This window comes from Nematolebias whitei, chromosome 7 (genome assembly GCF_014905685.2).
Source record: "Nematolebias whitei isolate Nwh7 chromosome 7, NemWhi1, whole genome shotgun sequence".
Classification (NCBI taxonomy): Eukaryota; Metazoa; Chordata; class Actinopteri; order Cyprinodontiformes; family Rivulidae; genus Nematolebias; species Nematolebias whitei.
The window spans coordinates 38,997,004-39,019,398 of NC_056504.1; the positions used below are offsets into that span (position 1 = coordinate 38,997,004).

General features: G+C 45.2%; 1 protein-coding gene across 1 annotated transcript in view; it reads right to left on the bottom strand.

The window, feature by feature from the left end:
- Positions 1-21,898, bottom strand: part of wnk2 (WNK lysine deficient protein kinase 2) — a 37,675-nt gene extending 15,777 nt beyond the window's left edge. The window contains exons 1-9 of the mRNA XM_037678853.1: positions 20,708-21,898; positions 17,534-17,706; positions 8,451-8,671; positions 6,804-6,961; positions 5,028-5,116; positions 4,618-4,837; positions 2,487-2,745; positions 1,918-2,213; positions 433-546 (exon numbers count right to left, since the gene is read on the bottom strand). Of these exons, the coding sequence (XP_037534781.1) occupies positions 433-546; positions 1,918-2,213; positions 2,487-2,745; positions 4,618-4,837; positions 5,028-5,116; positions 6,804-6,961; positions 8,451-8,671; positions 17,534-17,706; positions 20,708-21,367 (2,190 nt within the window). The 5' untranslated portion in view covers positions 21,368-21,898. The remainder of the gene's footprint in view (positions 1-432; positions 547-1,917; positions 2,214-2,486; positions 2,746-4,617; positions 4,838-5,027; positions 5,117-6,803; positions 6,962-8,450; positions 8,672-17,533; positions 17,707-20,707) is intronic.
- Positions 21,899-22,395: the final 497 nt, after the last annotated feature.

The window sequence follows — 22,395 nt, forward strand, 5'->3', positions numbered from 1 at the left end:
TATATATATATATATATACACATATATGTGTGTGTGTGTGTGTGTGAAGGCATTTTAAACCCTTCCCACACTCTTGCAATGTTCTAAACAATGTTTCTAAACTCTAAATGCTCTAAAAGAGCAAAGAATGTCATGATTTCAGCTCTCTGCTGCACTTTGCCATATGCAAGCACTTTCGGCCACGCCCACTTCTCCGGTGCATAACGGAGATATGACACAGTGCAGAAGGAAGCTTCTACTGCAGCTGTGGGCTGCACAGAGGTGAAGCAGGTGCTAATTTATTTATTTTTTTTAATAAAAATTGCATGCTGATAGTGCGGCTCGTCCATCAATCAGCCAATTGTGTGTCATGTCCAATCTTATTTTGAAAAACCGTGATAGAGTGAGAAGACTGTGATAAACGAAGCATGAAGTTGCGAGGGACTACTTTACCTGCTCTTGGCTGCGCTGGGCAGTCTGCAGAGGTGCAGCTGCAGACAGGATACTCTGTGCTGTCTGTCTGTTCTGCTGTCCAGAAGGTGCTGACACTACTGGAGCAGAACCTGTCTGTCAAAAACACAAAGAAATCACATTCAATCGTCGTTGTCTTTGATGCACTGACTAAAACAAATCAAGCTCAAGATGTAGTGTTTCAAAGCAAAAGCGGTGAATGGGGCGTTTTAGAGATTTATGTCGTTAAGACGGGGAATGAAAATTCTAGCATTAGTCAGCTGCTACCCATCTATTGTGTTCGCCATAAGATGCTGTTTAAAATGCGTACAATAAATAAGAAACTGAGCAATTACTGCAAACTAAGCAGGAGCAGAAACTGGGTCTTAAAAGGAGTTAGGCAGCTGGCAAAACCCTAAATGATACTGCAGACTGCTGTTATACAGGAATAATCTAGATAAAGTCTCCTTCTCTAACCTACCAGTGGATCTGCTGTGTCTTTGTTGTAAAGTTGTGACGACAGCAGGATCCTGTCAAGATTAGGGGTGTGGCATACTGAAGCATCCAAGCTCCGACTCTTGTCTGTATGCTCACTCATGGAGACACTGGTACATTCTGTCTCCCTGTGGCTGTGCGCAGGTTTATTAACATCTCTTCTATCAGAGAGGGTGGGAGAGCTGGTCCTGCGACCAACGATGTGGTGCAGACAATAGTTGAGAAGGCTTAGATCTCCACTTTCACACAAACCGTGTGGGAACACAAACCGAGAGGGTGAGGAATGACGTAAAGGTGAGGTGGCCGCGGTTGGCTGACTGTTTGGTGATGAAGCCGGACATGTGGTCATAACATGAGGTGGAGTGACTGCAGATGAGCTTAACAAACAAAGAGATGTAGGTGAACGAGAAGTGGATGTGACAAAAGTGTGTCTGTGTGTGTGGCCCAATGATCCGTCCCCTGTAGTTCTGTCCTTGAAGAGAAGAGGCGTGCAAGCTTTGCAGTGGTGATGTTGTGGGCTCTGTGGGACGCTCAGACAGACTTCTGGGGGAGGTTGTAAATTCAAAGCAGTGTGAGGTGAATCAAAACGACTTGCTGAGTCATGAGGAGAAAGCTGATGTGAAGGTAAAAGAGGAGATAGCACTGAGGCGCTCCGGGCACGGTTTGAGTAATCTGCAGCATGCACTGAACTCTCTGAACTATCAGTAGATAAATGTATCGGACACAAACAGGAAGTAAGATGTGTTGTTTTAGTGGCAGAGCGAGTCCTACACATCTCAATCAAGGAGGCACTGCCTCGCCTAAAATATGCTGTGCTGTCATTGCTGAGCAGGTTCTCAGGGCAGACAAAGGGCTCACTGTTGTGACGCTGGTCAGGTATCATTAAAAAAAAAAAAAAGAAAAGAAGACATGAGTTATGGCGGAAAACAACAAAAAAGGCTTATTTTACCAGAGATTTATAGCTTCAGATATACGCTAACGTCTTTTACTCACTGGTTGACATTGGTGCAGTTGTGTTGCAGGTTTCTGAAAAGCCCCAAGCTGCAGCGCACCTGTGGGCTGCTGGTAACCTCCTGGGTGTAACTGTGTGGCTGGCTGTGTGTTGTTTTCTTGGGAGGCCTGTGCTGTGGGTAGATAGGAGCCTCCCTGATGTAGTTGAGGCTCAGCCTGTAGAGGAGGACCGCAGACCATCTGAGCTGTGGGAATGGGTTCTGGGAGTGACTGGTATGTGCCATTTTGCTGATTGCTTAGATCATCTGATAGCATGGAAGAGTTTACTCCACTATCAGCTGTAACAACAGAGGAAATAAAACATGATATGTTTTGATGCCCTCTGCAGGATGGAAAGACAAATAAGTTTAGACCGACTGTGGAGCAGTCTCTAATTAACTGCTGGGTCATGGAGTTACATGGACAACTTAATGATCAATCAATATGTCTGCCTTTCTTTAGGTTATAAAATACAAGTTTGACCATTTCCAGACATAGGTTGTGTAACTTGCATGAGACCAGGCTGTGCAACATACAGTACTGTTAGACATAAATTACTTTTAGTCTCTTACATGTGGCAGATGTGATGACAGGGACAGTGCATGTCAGAGTTTCTTGGTCTTCATAGTCCAAAGGAGCTAATGTGGTTTCCTCGGGTGCGCCAGTACCGGGCACCTGCAAAAGGTTCTGCTTCATCTTCTTCCCAGCGGCTTCACTATTTGCGTTCGGTGAGCCGGTCCTCACTCTCCTCCATTTGATCAGAGCAACGCGATCTCTAATTGACTTTCCAACTATCTTCACATCACATTCCAGGAAAAATCCAGATTCCACCTGCAGGAGACGGGTAAGACATTTTCTGCAGCTCAAAATGAACTACCGGTACACTGTTGATGACACTCAACCGTTTGTGTGATAATTCAAGCTATTTATTTCCACAAACTGCACAGAGCTGCACTTGACTGCCTCTCCATAAGTTTGCATGGAAGATCAAAGATCATCTAATAGGTTTCTCTAGTTTTGATCAATGCATGGTGTATGTCAGGACTGTCATAAGAAGACAACAAACTACTGACCAACTCCCATTTACATCAATCAAATAAACAGCTGAGAGTGATAAGGTAAGAAGTTGACAAAAAAAAAAAAAAAAGATGAAACACAACATGAGAAAAGTTGTTTCAAAGTAAAGTTCAGTTTTCACTTTTATGACTAGACACTATTGGTTTACAGACAACAACTTTCATAATAGAATATCAGCAGGAGCAAACCTATTATTGTTATATTCAGAGAAGGCCCTAAGTGAACTTTAACTGTTATTTTTACAAAGTAAAAGAAAACAATTCATGGACTGCTTGTCTCCAATATAACAGTTAACACAAGATGTTTTAAGTAAGACGTATAAAGGCGTTCTTTAAGGTCTCCTGACTGTGCTGCTAGTTGGTTTATGCAGGAGGTTTAACCAGTATTGATCCACTACCTTCAGTTATAATGAATAAATAATAATAAATAAAGTGCTATGTGTTGTCACCATTGTATGTTCTCATACAATGGTGAAATTAGTTCTCTGCATTTAACCCATCACACCTGAGATACACCCAGGTGGAGCAGTGGGCAGATATGTGAGTGCCCGGGGAGAAATTAGGGATTAGGTGTCTTGCTCAGAGACACCATGACATGTGGGAATGGTTGGGGATTGAACCTGGGACTTTCAGGTCCCAAGTCAGCTGCCCTGCGTAACACCCCATAAACTTGAGAGTGTTGCTTTTTCTGAGTGCTCTATAAAAAAGATGGGTCTTGTCTACTTTGACTACTTTGTCTTCAGAAACAGACACATTGTTGTTGTTGGCTGTGCATCTTACATCTTTTTCTGTATGTTGGAATTCCCTTTTATTAACTTGATCTGAACCAAATTATCAAATCAAATTAATCAAATTATTACTGCTTTATCAAAAATAACAAAGACGTTGTTGCAATGGCTAAATGTAGACTGAATTTCCTTTTAAAAAAACATTATTAAGATTAAAACAAAAAAGGTTAAATAATGTCATCTGGACCAGCTTCTTAAAATGAGAAATGTTTCGTGCCCCATCCAGAGGACTTCCTCAATCTACGACCTGTCAACCAGATCTGTCCCATAAGTAGCCTTCACTGCTGTGCTTCCTGTTGGAATCTCAGAAGTAGGCTTTCAACATGTGCAAAACACACCCATCCAAAACAATCAATCATCATCCTGAGGAAGTCCTCTGGATGGAGGACGGAACATTTCTCACTTAAAGAAACTGGTCCAGATGACACGATTTAACCTGTTTTGTTATTACCTATGCTTGAGCTTACAACCCTTTTTATTATTAAGGTCATTTTCCATTATTTTAGGTGTTTATTTAATTTACCAAATATTAGGCAAGAGTATTTTAAATGGCTAAGGCAACTAAGTAGCTTGTGTGATACATAATTTATTCTGGCCAGAACAGGAATGTGTAGAAATAATAAAAAAATTGTTGAAACAACTAAAATAAGGACAATCATCATTGTTAAAAAGCTTTTTTTTGTTTTGTTTTGTTTAACCCAGTGGTAAAAAATACAGAAGATAAACTGTTGAACAGTTATCAGTAATAAAAAACTTAAAATACAAAGACAGATATTGATTTTTCAAGTATTTTTGCAATTTAAAATGTATTTCTCAAAAATATTCAATTATTCATTTACCATTTCTTGAGCGACTACTTCTGGGACTTCATTCTCAAGGTCGAAGGTAAACTCAATGGCTCCTGTGTCCTTGTATTTCCCCTTCAGCTTCTTAGGATCTTCGACCCACAGCTTTAGAGCAATGGAGGATTTTTTCCCATCGTCCTCCTCGTTAAGCTCGACCCTCACACCTGTGTCCTCTGCAAAGTACGCATGATTCAGGAGGTCCTTGATGGAATACCTGCAGAAAATACACAAAAGCCAGTGACTGCTCTGCATTACAGGTCTTTGCAGTAATGACGCAGAGAGAGCTCAGAGCCAGATAGGGGCATTAACATCACACTGCAGAAGAAAAAACTAAACACAACATGAAGGGTACCTGCATACACTGCTATTCAGAGTAACGAAAAGTTCTTAATTGATTTGCTTACCGTTCCTCCCACCTGTGACAGATACACTCGCCAATGATCTCCTTAATTTCTGGGTCGCTGACTTTGCCGTAGCTGGCAGGTTTCACCCCCTGAAAAGGAAACGACATCTCAACTTAACCGACAAATTTAAAACTGCAGCAATTACTGTAGAGCCTGACTGGGAGTAATATGAACCTGTGGTGCCAGAAAGCATTTATTACTCTGCAAAGTATTCAATAAACTGTGGAACAGTTATTAATAATAAACAACCTAAAATGTGTACTGTACAAAGACAAATGTTGGATTTTTCAAGTATTTTTGCCTAAGTAAAAAGTATTTATTTCTCAAAAACATTCCATTATTCATTTACTATTTCTTCAGTGACTACTTCTGGGACTTCATTCTCAAGGTCAAAGGTAAACTCAATGGTTCAATGACTCCTGTGTCCTTGTATTTCCAGCTACAAGTACTTGGGTGTACACATGAATAACAACCTCAGCTGGGGCAACAACACTACCAGCCTGATCAACAAAGCTCATCAGAGACTACTTCCTTAGGTGGCTGAGACGAGCTGGTCTGGGAAGCTCAGTCCTCACCTCCTTCTACAGGTGTGCAGTGGAGAGAATCCTGTGCTCCAACATCAACATGTGGCATGGAGGCTGCACAGCTGCAGAAAGAAATGCTTTGCAGAGAGTGGTGAAGGCTGCACAGAAGTCCGTTGGAGTCAGTCTCCCCACCATCACAGACATATACACCTCCAGATGCAGGACGAGGGCCACCTGCATCATGAAGGACCCCACTCACCCAGCACACACACTTTTTGCCCCGCTCCCCTAAGGCAGGAGGTTGAGGAGCATTAAGTGTAAAGCCACTAGACTGAGGAACAACTGAAGCTGTTAGACTCATTCCAACATGTTGCTGCTGATCTGTTTCATGTTGCTGCTGATCTGTTTCATGTTGACGTGTTCATTCGTGCTCATCTGCTCACACAGACTCATGCTCATGTTCGTGCTGCTGTTCGATGTGACGTTTTTATGCTATTAGTTCTTAGTGTATTTTTAGTTGATATTTTTCTTAGTTCATATCTTAGATGTTATTATTGTTTTTATTTTACATTTTATTTTTGGATGTAACTGGGACCCTGTGTACATAATTTCATTTGCACCACATGTGGTGCGAACGACAATAAAGAAACTCTGTCTCTGAAATCTCTAACCAGAAAAATCACTGCAATTCCACTTTAATTGGAGATTTGACACTTTATCTGTGCTGCTGATTACCCATGCTGCTGATTTCTTGCGTTTAAGCTGATATATTCATACCCATCTGCTCCCAACAGACTCCTGTTCAGGCTGCTGTTTAATACACCATATTATATAACATTATTATTGTTTAGCATACTTTGTATATCTTAGATCCTTGTATGCTGTTTCTATTTTTACACTTTATATTTTTGCTATTTTTGGATCTAACTGGGGTCTTGAGTACACAATTTCATTCCCCATCATGTACCACATGTGATGCGAATGACAATAAAGAACCTTGAACCTTGAAAATGACATCCTCTCTCCGTTATCTACACTCATGGGAATAAGCAGTAATTTAAATACTGCAACTGTAACTGTCAGTTTGTCACTGAGTCATCTAAATAACAATTCAAACCAGTGAAAGTTAACAAATTAGTTCTTTATCATTAGCTATCACTCATATCTCTCTTCACAATGAAGCTGTCATTTTAAAGTCACATCATTCTGATTGATCACATGTCGTCTTTAACAGTAGACGTAAAACACTCACACTGGTGACTTTGCGGTAGATCTGAGCAGCGTTCTGACACTCAGAGTAGGGGTATTCTGAGGTGGCCATCTCTAACATGCACATCCCAAAGGCGTACACATCCACAGCCTCGTCGTAGTGCTCTTCATACATCTCCGGGGCCATAAACTCTGGAGTGCCTGCAAGATTTATGAAAGAAAAGCTAAAAACTACACTCAAATATTGGAGCTTACAGGTCTTTAAGTCGTGATTCTGTGAATGATGTAATCGCATTCATCATCTGTTAACTTTAATTAGCAATGACATAAACATTTGTTTATGCTTAATTGAAGCTGAAATTAGATGTAACTAAAATGACCAAGAGTATCTTGAGTCTGATTGTTTATCAAAAGGGTTGATCCTTATCCCAGAGTCTACAGTACGTTGTATTCCAGTTTAGCTTTTTGAGTTTTTAAAGTAAATTTTGTAATTTTTTTTTGTTTGTTTTGTAACTTACAACTTACAGAAAGGAAAGCTTTGCAGAGAGTGGTGAAGGCTGCACAGAAATCTGTTGGAATCAGTCTCCCCACCATCACAGACATCTACACCTCCAGATGCAGGAAGAGGGCCACCTGCATCATGAAGGACCCCACCCACCCAGCACACACACTTTTTGCCCCACTCCCCTCAGGAAGGAGGTTAAGGAGCATTAAGTGTAGAACCACTAGACTGAGGAACAGCTTCTACCCTGAGGCTGTTAGACTCATGAATCTCTAACTAGAATAATCACTGTGAAAAACCATATCATGTTGCTGCTGATCTGTTTCATGTTGCTGCTGATCTGTTTCAATGTTGATGTGTTCATGCGTGCACATCTGCTCACAGACTCATGTTCATGTTTGTGCTGATGTTCAATGTTTTATGTTATGAGTGCTTAGTGTATATTTAGTTGATGTTTTTCTTAGTTCATATCTTAGATGTTATTACTGTTTTTCTTATACATTTTATTGTTGGATGTAACTGGGACCCTGTGTACATAATTTCGCTCCACCACATGTACCACATGAGGTGCGAATGACAATAAAGAAACTCTGACTCTGACTCTGACTCTGACTTACAGCAAAACAAAACTAACAGATACAAATATGCCCAGTGAACGTGGAATATATTGTATAATATACGTATGTGCAAAATTATAGCTAAAGCTCGAATGAATGCTTGGGTTTGATTAGTTTAATTATTAAAACAACTCCACGTGAGCGGTAATGATGCTCTTTACCTGCTGGATGTACAAACAGGTGATAAATAATATAAATAAATAAATAAATAAATAATAATTAAAAAAAACATGATGTTTATTAATTATTAGGCATTGTCAGAACTACTTAAATACAGTTTCAGTGCATTTAATGTTCAAGTCCAGGGAACTCTGTGTCAAGGATCTAACAATTGCACAAAAACATTTCCCCATTTATTTTTGCATCTTGATGATGATGATGATGCCAAAGTCACCAGATCCCCCTCAAGGGTCTTGGTTTTTCTTTCAGTTCATCACCAGTTCATACAGTTTGCTTGCAGTCTTGCATTCATCACTTTTTTGCATCAGCAGGATTAAATTAGAAATATTCAGACTTTTCTGTTTGTCATAATTCAATAAAACTGTGTCGTGCCATTTTGTTGATGATTTACCTATAACACTTTTGGCAAAAGAGGCTCTTTTCAGTGTTGCCAAGCCCAGGTCTCCAATTTTGACGGAGCCTGTAGGACCAGTGATGAAGATGTTGTCACATTTCAGATCTCTGTGAATGATCGGAGGGGCCCTCGTGTGGAGGAAGTGCAGGCCCTTCAGAATCTGTCTGCACCACCTCCTGAGAACCTTGGGCTTCATGACTTTAAAACGCTTTAGATATCTGCAAGAAGAACACATGATGAAAAACTTTATACTTCATTTGGTGTTGGGATACTTTGTCTCCTTGAATTTCCTTTCACCACCGTCAGCATCCTCTGCTTTTGACAGGACAGATTACCGTATTTTTCACGATATAAGTCACAGTATTTTGCATAACTTACAGGTCCTTCTCAAAAAATTAGCATATTGTGATAAAGGTCATTATTTTCCATAACGTAATGATAAAAATGAAACTTTCATATATTTCAGATTCATTGCACACCAACTGAAATATTTCAGGTCTTTAATTGTTTTAATACTGATGATTATGGCATACAGCTCATGAAAACCCAAAATGCCTGTCTCAAAAAATTAGCATATCATGAAAAGTTTCTCTAAACCAGCTATTAACCTAACCATCTGAATCAACGACGTAACTCTAAACACCTGCAAAAGATTCCTGAGGCTTTTAAAAACTCCCAGCCTTGTTCATTACTCAAAACCGCAATCATGGGTAAGACTGCCGACCTGACTGCTGTCCAGAAGGCCATCATTGACACCCTCAAGCAAGAGGGTAAGACACAGAAAGAAATTTCTGAACCAATAGGCTGTTCCCAGAGTGCTGTATCAAGGCACCTCAGTGGGAAGTCTGTGGGAAGGGAAAAGTGTGGCAGAAAACGCTGCACAACGAGAAGAGGTGACCGGACCCTGAGGAGGATTGTGGAGAAGGGCCGATTCCAGACCTTGGGGGACCTGCAGAAGCAGTGGACTGAGTCTGGAGTAGAAACATCCAGAGCCACCGTGCACAGGCATGTGCAGGAAATGGGCTACAGGTGCCACATTCCCCAGGTCAAGCCACTCTTGAACAAGAGACTGGATCAGAAGCATCTCGTCTGGGACTGCTGCTGAGTGGTCCAAAGTTATGTGCTCTGATTACAGTAAATTTTGCATTTCCTTTGGAAATCAAAGTCCCAGAGTCTGGAGGAAGAGAGGAGACACAGAATTCACATTGCTTGAGGTCCAGTGTCAAGTTTCCACAGTCACTGGGGTGTCATGTCATCTGCTGGTGTTGGTCCACTGTGTTTTATCAAGCGCAGGGTCAATGCAGCTAGATATCAGGAGATTTGAGCACTTCATGCTTCCATCTGCTGAAAAGCTTTATGGAGATGAAGATTTTAGTTTTCAGCACGACCTGGCACCTGCTCACAGTGCCAAAACCACTGGTAAATGATTTACTGACCATGGTATTACTGTGCTCAATTGGCCTGCCAACTCTCCTGACCTGAACCCCATAGAGAACCTGTGGGATATTGTGAAGAGAAAGTTGAGAGACACAAGACCCAACACTCTGGATGAGCTTAAGGCCGCTATCGAAGCATCCTGGGCCTCCATAACACCTCAGCAGTGCCACAGGCTGATTGCCTCCATGCCACGCCGCATTGAAGCAGTCGTTCAGGCAAAAGGATTCCCGACCAAGTATTGAGTGCATAACTGAACATGATTATTTGAAGGTTGGCGTTTTTGTATTAAAAACACTTGTCTTTCATTGGTGGGATGAAATATGCTAATTTTTTGGGACAGGCATTTTGGGTTTTCATGAGCTGTATGCCATAATCATCAGTATTAAAACAATTAAAGACCTGAAATATTTCAGTTGGTGTGCAATGAATCTGAAATATATGAAAGTTTCATTTTTATCATTACATTATGGAAAATAATGACCTTTATCACAATATGCTAATTTTTTGAGAAGGACCTGTAGGCCAAAGTGACATATTTATGGATTTTTCCCATATTTATAAACAAATTTTTGGCTGAGATATGACCATTTTCATTCATTGACTGAAAAAAAATTTGAGCAGTACCACTTGCAGCCATTTGATGGAAGCAGAGTAGTAGTGGCTGTACAGCATGCCATTGTATCATGTAATAGGTAAACCTGGCTATAATGACAAATTCAAAAAAGTTCAAGACAAAAACAACTGGACTTTATTTATTATACATTATTGTTTTTTTTCTTCCAACTTTTTTGAATTTACCAGGTCCTGGATGACTGAGAATCTTCAACAGATATTAATGACACAATTGGCTTTCCACAGCCTCCCCACCTTCGTTCTGCTCTCTGCTTGGACTGACCATTGAACCAGCTGCACCGCCCCAGCGAAATGCAGCTAATTTGACCATTAAAGTGCATTTATTAAGCAAATGTTAGACTGAGACACAACTTTGCTATAATTTCAAGCAAACAAATAATTGTTTAGGTGCTTTTCTTGTTAAATTTCTCAGAAACGAGCCGCGTTCCTCCTCCTTTTTTACTCCCTCTGCGCGCTCCCGGGAGCACCAAGGCAGCTAAACTATTTTTGAAATGCAGCTGATTTGACCGCCAAAGTGCATTTATTAAGCAAACGTTAAACTGAGACACACATTTACTATACTGTAATTTTGAGAAAACAAATAATTGTTTTTAAGTTTTAATCTTGTTAAATTCTTGTTAAAGTCCTCCCGTACACGCTCCCACGGCCGCCATTTGGCAGCCCATCAATTTTTGGCACAACACCGGCCCACATTTCCGGGTTGTCAGCGGTGACGAATAATAGATGCGACGTATACGGCGAAGTGACACATTTATGGATTTTTCCACTTTATTGGACAAATATGGACTGATGCGACTTATAGGGTGGAAAATACGGTAGTTCTATGTCATATAGGCTTCGCCCTTTAAGGTTGTCGCTGATGGGTTTATCCCGTTATGCAGAGCATAAGCACTGAAAAAATTTAGTCCACGCCCACCTGCTGTGTGGGCCCCACCCGGTCCGTATAAATTACGTTAAGAGCGGGAAATCGGCTCCCATTTTTTCTTCAGCGAGCTAATATAGCACTGTCAGAAGAACAAAGAGGATAAATTGTGTAAATGACCGACCTTTGTGAAGGATGCTTGGCCCGGCAGTCGACCTCCGGTCGTCCGGTGAGTTCTTCTCCCCGAGGAGAAGATGACGAGCAGTCTTATTCCAAGGTAAGCGTCGGGGAACATTTCCCAGTGACAGGTCACTACACGCTGGACAACGCCATCTTGTATTTTTTCCTCTTATCGCCGACCCTCGGGGCGAACCGGATGGTTCCTCCGGAGCAAGGTGTGCTCAGCTGCAGCCCCCGCTGCTCATTCCCTCCTGGGGAGCGTAGTGTAGGTGGAGGGGGGCTGAGTGAATGCTCACCCCATCCCACCTCGTTTCGCATCGGCGATTACACCGCTCCCGGCCGACAGCGCCCTCACGGTTGCCCGGCGGAACCCAGGAGGAGGCTGACATGAAGGGACCCCTTTTTTCTACGTCCCACGCCTTTTCCCGCCAGTTCGGATGATCGGCGGGAAGGTTGTTTTCACTGGGCTCCACTGTGGCTCACCGTGTTGATCCATACGGCCTCGCGTTCCAACAGGACGTTCGACGGGCGAGGCCACAGACGGTTCTTTCCTGGTAGATTGGAGGAGTCGGTCCCCAGTCCGCCCCCATCACCAGAGTTGAGGGATTCACCGAGCGGGGCTATTCCTCGGTAATCCCCCCCTGGAGCCAAGCCTCGCGGAAGCTTTCGGAGCGAAGCTGCCCAGGTTGGAGCAGCGTCCCGTCCCTCCGGAGGAACACGAACCAGACGGTGACCACGCTCTCCAATCGAGCCCACCGGTGTGTTTTTTCAGGCAGCCACAGTTAGCAACAACATGCGCTGCTAGCATATAGCATGTCCAAGGGACTGAAGGCCGCAGACCTGCCTTGGAGACAAAGAACTCCCTCTGTAAGGCAGCTGACGCCAGCTCAACATGTGTGCCTCTCCTACGGTTTGCCTGTCGAGGACTGCAGCGTGGATGACGATGATCCAACGATCCACCTGGCTTCGTTACTCCCCTCGCTGCCGGAGAAACTGCACAAGACCTGATGAAGCCCATCGCGGACGCGCTGTTCAGAGCAGCTTCAAACCATGCTGGCGAATTGAAACAGTCGGAGGAGGTGCCAGAGGCTGTGCGCCACCTCATCAAGCCGCGCGGCCCATCCCGGCCCGCTGGCGGGACTGTCGCGAGCAAGCTTCGACTTTTCCACGGCCGCGGCTCTCGCTGAGTTCCACCACCAGCCCCGCCCGTCAGAATCCAGCCCTCTTCATTCCGGCAACCTGCAGCTCAGCGTTTCCCCAGAGTTCGCCTGCAAGACAGCGCTCTGGGCAAACAATCGCAGAGCTCATGAGAGAGAAGTTTCTCCAAATGACGGTCTCCAGAGGGTGTGTGTAAAAGTGACACGAAAGTTGAAATAAATCATCATTTAATGATCAAAGTGTCTGTTTTTTAGCCAGTCTGTAAGCTCGGATGAGCTCACAGCGGCCGCACACATAAAGAGCCGGTGTCCTTAATAAGGTTTTTTAAACGCACCGCCGCTCCAAGACATTACTAGTCGCTTACAGGGCACGATGGTAAGTGAAAATAACTCGTTATAATCCCGAGCTGCACGATTCTCACTCAAGCGGTGTCAACTCGCACTCGTGGGATGAAACAGCCTCCACACGAGCCGGTGTCCTTAAATAAGGTTTTTAAACTCACCGTCGCTCTAAGACATGATGAGTCGATCACAGAAACAGCTTCCACACATGAGCCGGTGTCCTTAATTAAAGGTTTTTAAACTCACCGTCGCTCTAGACATGACGAGTCGATCACGGCACAACGGTAAGCGAAAATAACTCGTTATCAACTAGAACTGCACGATCCTCACTCAAGCGGTGTCAACTCGCACTCGTGGGATGGAACAGCCTTCCACACATGAGCCGGTGTCCTTAAATAAGGCTTTTAAACTCACCGCCGCTCTAGACATGACGAGTCGTTCACAAGGATGAAACAGACTCCATCCAACGGCGCTGCGTTGATGCTGGCGCACACACACACAGCTGCCCGGCGCTAACCAGCTCACATCGGTATAAATGTGGTCCGCAGGCTGGTTCGGGTGGAGGTCCTTCTCTCTCACAAGAAGCGACACCCGTCTCAACGAATCAAACGCGGGCAGCCGTCACCCACCGCGTCTCAGCTCACCGCAGCTTAAACGTGAAGCAGCTGAAAGAACCCGGTAATGAGTCCCGCCTCCCTCCAGCGCGCGCCCCTCCAGCGAGAGCGGCGCGCGTCCCTCCAGAGAAAAACGTGTGCTCCCGCGGGGCTAGCAGCCTTCACTCCAACAGCGCGGCGTAAATGAAGTCACGCCTTCCGCTTTTCAACGTTCGCACAACGACGTCAAACGCGCAGCCCCACCGCATCATCAGCTGTCACACGCTTCGCCTTCAGCACAAGTCTCGCCCTGGATCACACAGAAAACATTCCCGCGACGCATGACGGCGGTTGAGGGGCGGACTGCTGACAGCCGTACAAAACGTGACACATCACTTAACGCACGTTCACCCTACGAACGTTACGTAGAGTGGCTAAACATGCTCACCGTTTTTCAGATGGATGGACAAGTTTTTATGCAAATGGCCACAAGTTACAGTTGCAACCCGAACCCCTCCATTCAGAGGAGTTATAAAAACGGTCCTGTCATCATCAGACTAAATCTCATCCCTAAATGCAGAAGTCCAAGTGTTTCTGATAAAAGTAATCTACAGAGTCCCCCAACGGAGAGAAAACACAGGGTTTTTACTCACGGATCGGAGGTATGAGACCGTGTTTTGGATCTGTTGTATAACATCCAGAGAACGCATACCGATCATCCTAACACAGAGACGAGAGTTTTTGTTTTTACCTGGATGATCTGCTGCTCCTGTCACTCCAGACAGGAGGCGCTGATGCAGGATCAGGTGTTGACATCACACCTGTTAGATCTGGGCTTCGCCATAAATTGGAAAGAAGCTCGATTTTCCCGGCCCAGACATTTGTTTTTCTGGGAGTGGAATTAAATTCAACCACCATGAAAGCTCGTTTATCACAAACTAGATTCGACACTTTTTTAAAGTCAACTCCGACACGTAAGACCTGGCAAGTGATAACAGCTGTCTCCGTCATGAAGCTGTTGGGAATGATGTCACTCACACAGTGGTTTCGCTGGTTTGTTACACATGAGACGCCTCCAGAGGTGGTTTTGCACGTCTGCATGTGGATCCAGTAAAACAAAACGATGGATGATCATTGTCCCTTCCTCTGTGAGAGCAGACCTCCGACTCTGGGGAAACACCCTGTTTCTGTCAGAGGGAGTCCCCCTCAGCAGACCCACGTCACACGGGTCAGTCTTCACGGACGCGTCGCTGTCAGGCTGGGGGGGGGACATGCCTATCTCAAGCAGTAGGGGCGCTGTGGCCCCACCACACATCAGCCCACATCAATGTTTTGGAGTGTCGCACAGTACTGAATATGATTCAACACTTTGCTCCCGTGCTACAGAATCAACACGTGTTGATTCACACAGACAACATGGTGACTGCTGCGTACATAACCATCAAAGGGTGTGCGTTCAGCCCAGATGTTACACATTGCACGAAAGCTACTGTGTTGGGCTCATCAAAACCTGCTCTCCATTAGAGCGGTTTACATATCCGATGTTCTGAACAGAGGGGCAGATGTGATGTCCAGGGGCGGCCCACGTCACGTGGACCGGACCCTCCATCCAGATCTGATGTTTTCAGACGTGGCAGAAGTTGGCAAAGCAGCTGTGGACCTGTTTGCGACGCGAGAGAACGCTCAGTGTCAACTATGGTTTTCCCTGAGCTCACGAGACGATCCATCGCTGGGGGGGGGACGCATTTGCTCACAGCCCGTGGCCCAAAACGCTTTTGTACGCGTTTTTTCCCCCACCTCCTCTGTTTTTACGGTTCCTGAACCGAGTTCAGGAGGAGGGATTGACAGCTCTCCTGGTGGCTCCCGAGCGTGTGAACGCACCATGGTTCCCAGGCCTGCAACGTCTGTTGTCGGGTCGCCGTGGAAACTGCCGTGGAGGGAGGATGCTCTCCTTCAGGCAGGAGGAGCGATCAGGAGTTACCCAGAAATAGGTCAGCACCTGTGGGTCTGACCGCTGAGCGGTCCCACTTAGAGAGGATGGGTCTCCCTCAGGAGATAGTGTGCACAATTCAAGATTCATGTGCTGCATCTACCACAGTTCTGTACACATCAAAGGGGACGGCTTTTCAGCGCTGGTGTACAGAGAAAAGTTTTAGAGGCCACCTCATGCCTTTTAGGCGGCGTGTTGTCTTTCTACAACAGCTGATGCATAGGAAGTTGGCATTCAGTACGTTTTAACGTACGTTGCAGTCATCTCTTCCTGCCACGAAGGTTTCGGAGACAGAACAGCTTTTAATCACCCGCTGATGAAGCGTTTTTCTAAAAGGTGTTCAGAGACGCAGGCCTGCTTCACGTCCACTTGCTCCACAGTGGGATTAACGCTGGTCCTGCGAGCCCTGATCAAAGCTCCAATTGAGCCTCTGGATCAGGTTTTCACTTAAAATTCTTGTCTCTTAAAACAGCCCTGCTGCTGGCTTTAACACCCGCTAAGAGGGTAAGTAATTATCTGCCCTCTCTGTTGCTTCGTCATGCCTTAGAATTTAGGCTGACGGGCAGCTCAGCTGATTTAAGACCAAACCCAGCTTTTATGCCTAAAACATTGCGAGCTCTTTTAAATCAAGTATGATATCATTGGAGGGGTTTCTCCCCCCCCCCCCACACAGATCAGAAGAGGAAGCATCTTTTCATCTTCTCTGCCCGGTGCGGGCGTTGACGTGTTACATAGCGCGCACAGCTGCAATGCGTTTCAAACTCAACAATTGTTTGTGCATTATAGAGATGCATCTGCAGGTCGCCCGTTATCCACCCAGCGCTTGTCACACTGGCTGTGTGAGGTTTTTTCTGAAGCCTACAGAGCATCAGATTTAGAGCCTCCTGTCAACCTCAAAGCACACTCCACCAGGGGTATCGCATCTTGGACTGCTCTGCATAATGGTATGTCAATGCAGGACATTTGCACTGCGGCTGCATGGTCAACACCCTGCTCATTTATTCGCTTTTACCTACGTGATGTAACAGCTCGTTCCATAACACATTCTGTCCTTAGTGCTCTATCAGAATGAATATTGTTGTTCTCATGGAACTCTGTTTAAGCTCACTTCTGTCTGCATGCATTACAGTGTGAGATGTTGTTATCAGTCACAAGTCGTGTCTGTGATTTTGGTTCTATTGTCACTAATCAGTTCATGACTATTGTTACCAATCAGTTCATTTGATCAATAATCAATTCATGGATATTAATCTGTTTATACTGTTCAGCCATGAACCAGTTGGTTCATGCCCCCCCCCCCCCCCCCCCTATTTTCAACATCTTTCCGTTGAAAGTTTTCCGGGGCGTTCATGCTTTGCCAGAACGCATAGTTACACAACATGCGTCTGTGCATGGCACATAATTACGCGATGCGTAGTTATGCACACGGGGAGCTGAGTGACAAGACGTTTTTTGGGCAAGCTCCGCTTCTTACTGTGTTCGAATGGACCCAGTGAGGCGAGGACCACATCCGCTTCACCCTTAACCCATCAGCGACAGCCTTAAAGGGCGAAGCCTATATGACATAGAACGTTGGTTACGTACTGTAACCCCAGATTCTATGAATATAGGCGTAGCCCTTTAAGCGTCGGGCCTCACTGGCTCCTAAATGGCTGAAGAAAAAAGCTATTTTGGGAGCCGATTTCCCGCTCTTAACGTAATTTATACGGACCGGGTGGGGCCCACAGAGCAGGTGGGCGTGGACTAAATTTTTCAGTGCTTATGCTCTGCATAACGGGATAAACCCATCAGCTACAGCCTTAAAGGGCTACGCCTATATTCATAGAATCTGGGGTTACAGTACGTAACCAACGATTTTAAAAGCACAATAATGTTTAGCTGCTCACGTTTTCAGTGTTCCCGATGTCATTAGCTCTGTCACGAGAACGATACACTTCTTCCCTTTCACCGGTGACTCCCAGAAGTCGTAAAAGCGAACGATGTTGGGGTGCTGGAGCGCCTTGAGCATCTCTGCCTCCTCTTTGAACCGCTGCCTCTCAGCTTTGGACAGTTTCCGTTCCTGGAAAAAAACAAAGGACACGGTACACTCATGTTTTGGCTATATCCTGTTTTAATCAGATGAAGAAGTGGTGGAAAGTAGAGATGCTCAGTAACCATCATGTGTGTTTAGATTGTTTTAGATTTATTGTAAGAAGCCCGATCTCTCTTTAAGCAAACAGAAACAGGCTGCTGGCTTCAGGAACGGTGAGGATTGCCTGAAGCTTCTGTTTGCAGTGAACACAGTTTGGGCCTTTTCAGTGGGGTAACATGGGGGTCTGACCTTTTTACTGTTTAGAAAACACACCTAAAACCTCGGAATCAACACGTCCTCTGAACACCGGGGAGTGAAACTCTTAATGTTTCATTCTGAGACAAAAGCACGCCTGTCATGGCCGATCAACAGGATTTCTTATTCTTTTCATTTCAGAGCTCAGCAGAAACACAACAAGTTCCTGGCTTTGACGTCTGCGTGCACCACTTTCTCATTTTTAAAGAGCGAGTCTAAGGAAATCTGCTCAAACTTGATCAATATTTTCACCTCTGCCTTCCCTGAACTGTTGTATAAATAGTAAATGAGCTGGCAACAAATCACCTCTACGTGTTTGTCTGCAGTCAGCAGAGCAGACAGAGCCCTGCAGCCACGACACATGACCTCCAGAGTTTCTCTGCTCCGTCCTCACAGACGCGTTTCAACTGAAACAAACCGGCTGCTTGAAATGAGAGGGAGTCCATGCACAACTCACGGCAACGATTATCGAACGATGCTGAGGAGTCAGATTTCACTCTTCACCCATGGTGATGTGCACACTCAAATCCATCATATATTACATGCTGCTTTAAAACTCTGCCTCTTCTGGTACCTCATTTATGCCCTTATTCTTACACAAATTATTAGTCAGTTATGTCCTGTTTGTTAAAGATGCTTTGCGGTGAGAAGATAGATCATAAACTGGATGTGGCAGAACTCAATCTGCCGCTCTAGAACCTCATTTTGCACAAAATGTGCACGACTGTGTTTATATTAATTGGAAACGTAACGTGTTAAAAACCTCAAAGCTGAAATTTGATGTGAAAAAAGAAGACTGCGTCATATTCTCTGTTTTACATTATACTTAGATGAACTCATTACTTCCCACTCGCATCTGCGTCTTGGTGCAAAGAGCTGTGTCAGCAGGAGTCACACTCTTAATTTATCTGGGTGATAACACCAAGGGCTTTAACTGGCTGTTTGGTATTTATCACGCTCATCAAGCTAGATAAATGAGAAAGTGCAGCTCTGAGACTGAGCTTAAAAAGATGATAGTTTATGTATCATCTTGCATGATTCACTGGTTTTGTATAAACGGCTTGTTCTGCAGGTGTGTGGCCCCGTATCCTCTTTAAATTGATTCTTAAATATTTGATTTGTAATCTTGATTTTTGCTGACTCATTCAACCCGCTGCACAAGTCGCAGGCAGACGGCTAAAACAAGCAGTCGGTTTTATGGAGCAGCTTCTTTCTGCGAGCGAGCCACGCAGGCATAAAGGCTCTAAAGGGCACAGCCTCATCTCGAGGGACAGAACGGTTGAATCATCACTAGATCTCCCCTAAGAACCTGCGCAGTACTGCATCACCGTGCACATCGCATCTAAATATACTCGCATACAGAACATCTTTTTTGGAACTCTGTAAATAATGTAGCTTTAAAAATATCTCCCAGCTGTTTGTTTCTTTCTTAACCGATGAGTAGAAAACTAACAATCATAGTATTTGGCAAAGGATAAGGATCTTTGTTCTTAAAAAAAAAAAACAGGTTCAAGTTTTACCTCCAAATGTGCCTGTAAACCAATGGTTCCCAACCATGGTCCTTGAGGAATGCCATCCTGCATGTTTTATTTCTCTGCTCCAACACACCTGAGTCAATGATTTAATTACGTCAAGTTCTGTCAAAGCCTGTTATTCACCCATTCATTTGAATCAGGTGTGTCAAAGCAGGGAAACAACTAAAACATGCAGGATGGTGTTCCTCAAGGACCATGGTTGGGAACCACTACATTAGCCTGTTAACTTTTTTCAAACTTTCGCCTCAATGGAAACCAGGTCTCTGCCAGAATTTGAGATAAACACAATGTGGCAGTGATTTAATTCATCAGGATGTCTGAAACTGAGTCGAGCTTCCTTTTTTTGGGGGGGGGGGGGGGGGGGGGGGGGGGGCTGACACCGTGAATGTGGATTCTGCAAAGCTCTAAATGTCTTCACCCGTCGTGGAGCGGCACTGAATCAATGAATAGTGTTGCATTTCTTCTAATCATAAACGAAATGTACGTTTTTTTTAAACAACCACTTTAAATTTGAGATCTAAAGCAAACGAGCTGTGCATTAACACAATGTGCTGAACATTTGCTGCTTCTTTTGAGCACGCTGCTGTTCAAACATCACCTCGTGTCCAGAGGTTTTTCTCTGGACCAAACCAAAAGACTTTGCCCAGTTTGAGCTGTAAAAGGGCAGCCGCTGTCTACAGGTCTGTCTCCAGACTAATCACATGGATAACATCTAAACTGATCAGTAGATTAACTCATACACAGATTAGCGATGCAGCAAGCTGTCCCTGCAGTGAGCCTCAATGTGCCGACAGTATTCCCTAAACACCCAGACGAAGAACTCATTGCATGAATTTATCTAAAGTACAACCTTAATGATGGAAAGGTGTGAAGGACAAGGAAAAGAGAAGTCCTGGCACTGAAAAAGCTGCACATGATTAAAATGCTCGTTCTCCTTGGCCACTGTACTCACATCCTTTCATCAGTGGGAACGTGTCCAAAATAAAATGCTAATCAGTTTGTCTGCTCCTCATACTTTATCTGAGTGAGGATGATGGAACGAAAGAGGAGGAACGAAGAATAAGAATATTACAGGACCTGACAGGGTCTCAGGGGGTTTAAAGGCCATGTCAGTAGTTGACTAATCCAACCATGTGTTTTTAGGACCATTATTGTTGCAGGTGTAAACATTAATACTCCATGATGATGTCTGGACCCACCTGCAGCTCACACCAAGCCACTTCAACCCAGGTTTCAGTGTCCAGACCCTTGTAGACGGTCTTGAAGGACCCTCTCCCCAGCTCAATGTCAAACTTGAGGAAGCGCCCCCCAGGTGAGGTGGACACAGCCTTCATCCCGGGCTCCTCTTCGTTCTCGTCACTTCCTGCTTTACCTGTGACGTCTGAGGGCCCCACCTCTGTCTTCTTGGGCTCGTTTTCGTTCCTGTCCACCTTCTCCTCGTCCGCGCTCACGCTCTCCGTGGCGCTGTCCTTCAGGCCCACCTGGCTCTCCGTGCTGGAGGTCTCCTGGAGGAGAGCCCCCTGCAGAACCCGGGCCCGGCTCCGGTCTACTATAGTCCTCAGGTCGATGCTGAGCACCGCGCTGCTGTTGACAATGATCTCCTGCGCGTCCACGGGCTGCTCCTCGTGGTCTGACACCCACAGCCTCCTGCGCACGAACCTCCTCCGGACCAGGCCCTGGGGGTCCGTGGAGGTGTAGATGCTGGGGTCGCTGGCCCCGCGGAGCGACGCGTTCTGGATGTTGACATTGTGGTCCGTGCCGTTCTCAAACACGCACCTGCAGTTCGCGTTAATGTCCGAGTCCAGGTTGGGCGCAGAGGAGTACGTGGATCCCAGCGGCAGGTTGTCCGCAGAATCCATCCCAGTCCAGAGAGTCAAACCCTCACCATGATGCTGGTTCCTCTCCCGGGTGCACCAGTGGGGGTTACTGCCCCACTACCTGCAGCGCTCGCCGTGACGCAGTTCTCCAGCCCGGCGCGTTTGGCCTGGTGCCTTGAATTAGTTCAGATCATCTCCTGAACATGTCCAGCTGCAGTCGGAGGACGCGCGCGCTCGGTCCGCCTCTCTGCAGCAGCAGAGCTCCTCCATACCTGATGCCACGAAAACAGATTCTTCCCGATGACAAGATCTCCGCGCGTGCCTGCTGTAGCATCTATTCATCCGCAGACAAGTGCAGGCCCGGGTGTTCAAACAGCGGCTCCATCACGGGCCGGCAAAGTGCGCATGCATCCCGCACTGAATCCGACAAGTGTGACATCAGCAATAAATAAATAAAAATATAAATGAATGTAGATGTAACTGAAACCATCAGTCCCTCCTCTGTGCAGCGCCTTGTCCCGGATCAGGTTCGGACTGCGGCACAGTTCGGATCAGTCCGGGTCGGTGCAGCTCAGCTGACTCTGTTTTCTCTTGGAGCTTTTGGACAGTTTTGACTGAACACACACACACACACACACACACACACACACACACACACACACACACCACCACCACCCCGCCCCAGCAACAGCACGTATCCAATGAGCCGGCACGTTTTCGGCCAGCACCCATTAACCCTGCCTTGCTTGGACCGGACCGGACTTGGCTCACCGTGACGCGCGCGACCTCCAGTGGCAGGGACGGAACTAGGGGGAGGGGGAAGGGTGGGGGTGGGCACGGGGTTCCTACAGGGTGGAACCCGGAAACAAAAAAAAAACTTGTGAGAAAGTGATGTCATGTCATTATTTTGGGACTTTCAGTCACAACAGCTGTAGAAATAAACAATTTTCAACTGTTTTTTTTTTTATTTGACACTAACTCAAACTTATCCATATTTTTGGAAAAATCACACTTTTTGTTTACAATTCATCTGTTTTTGAATTTGTCCCATTGAAAGTTGAAAACACCTC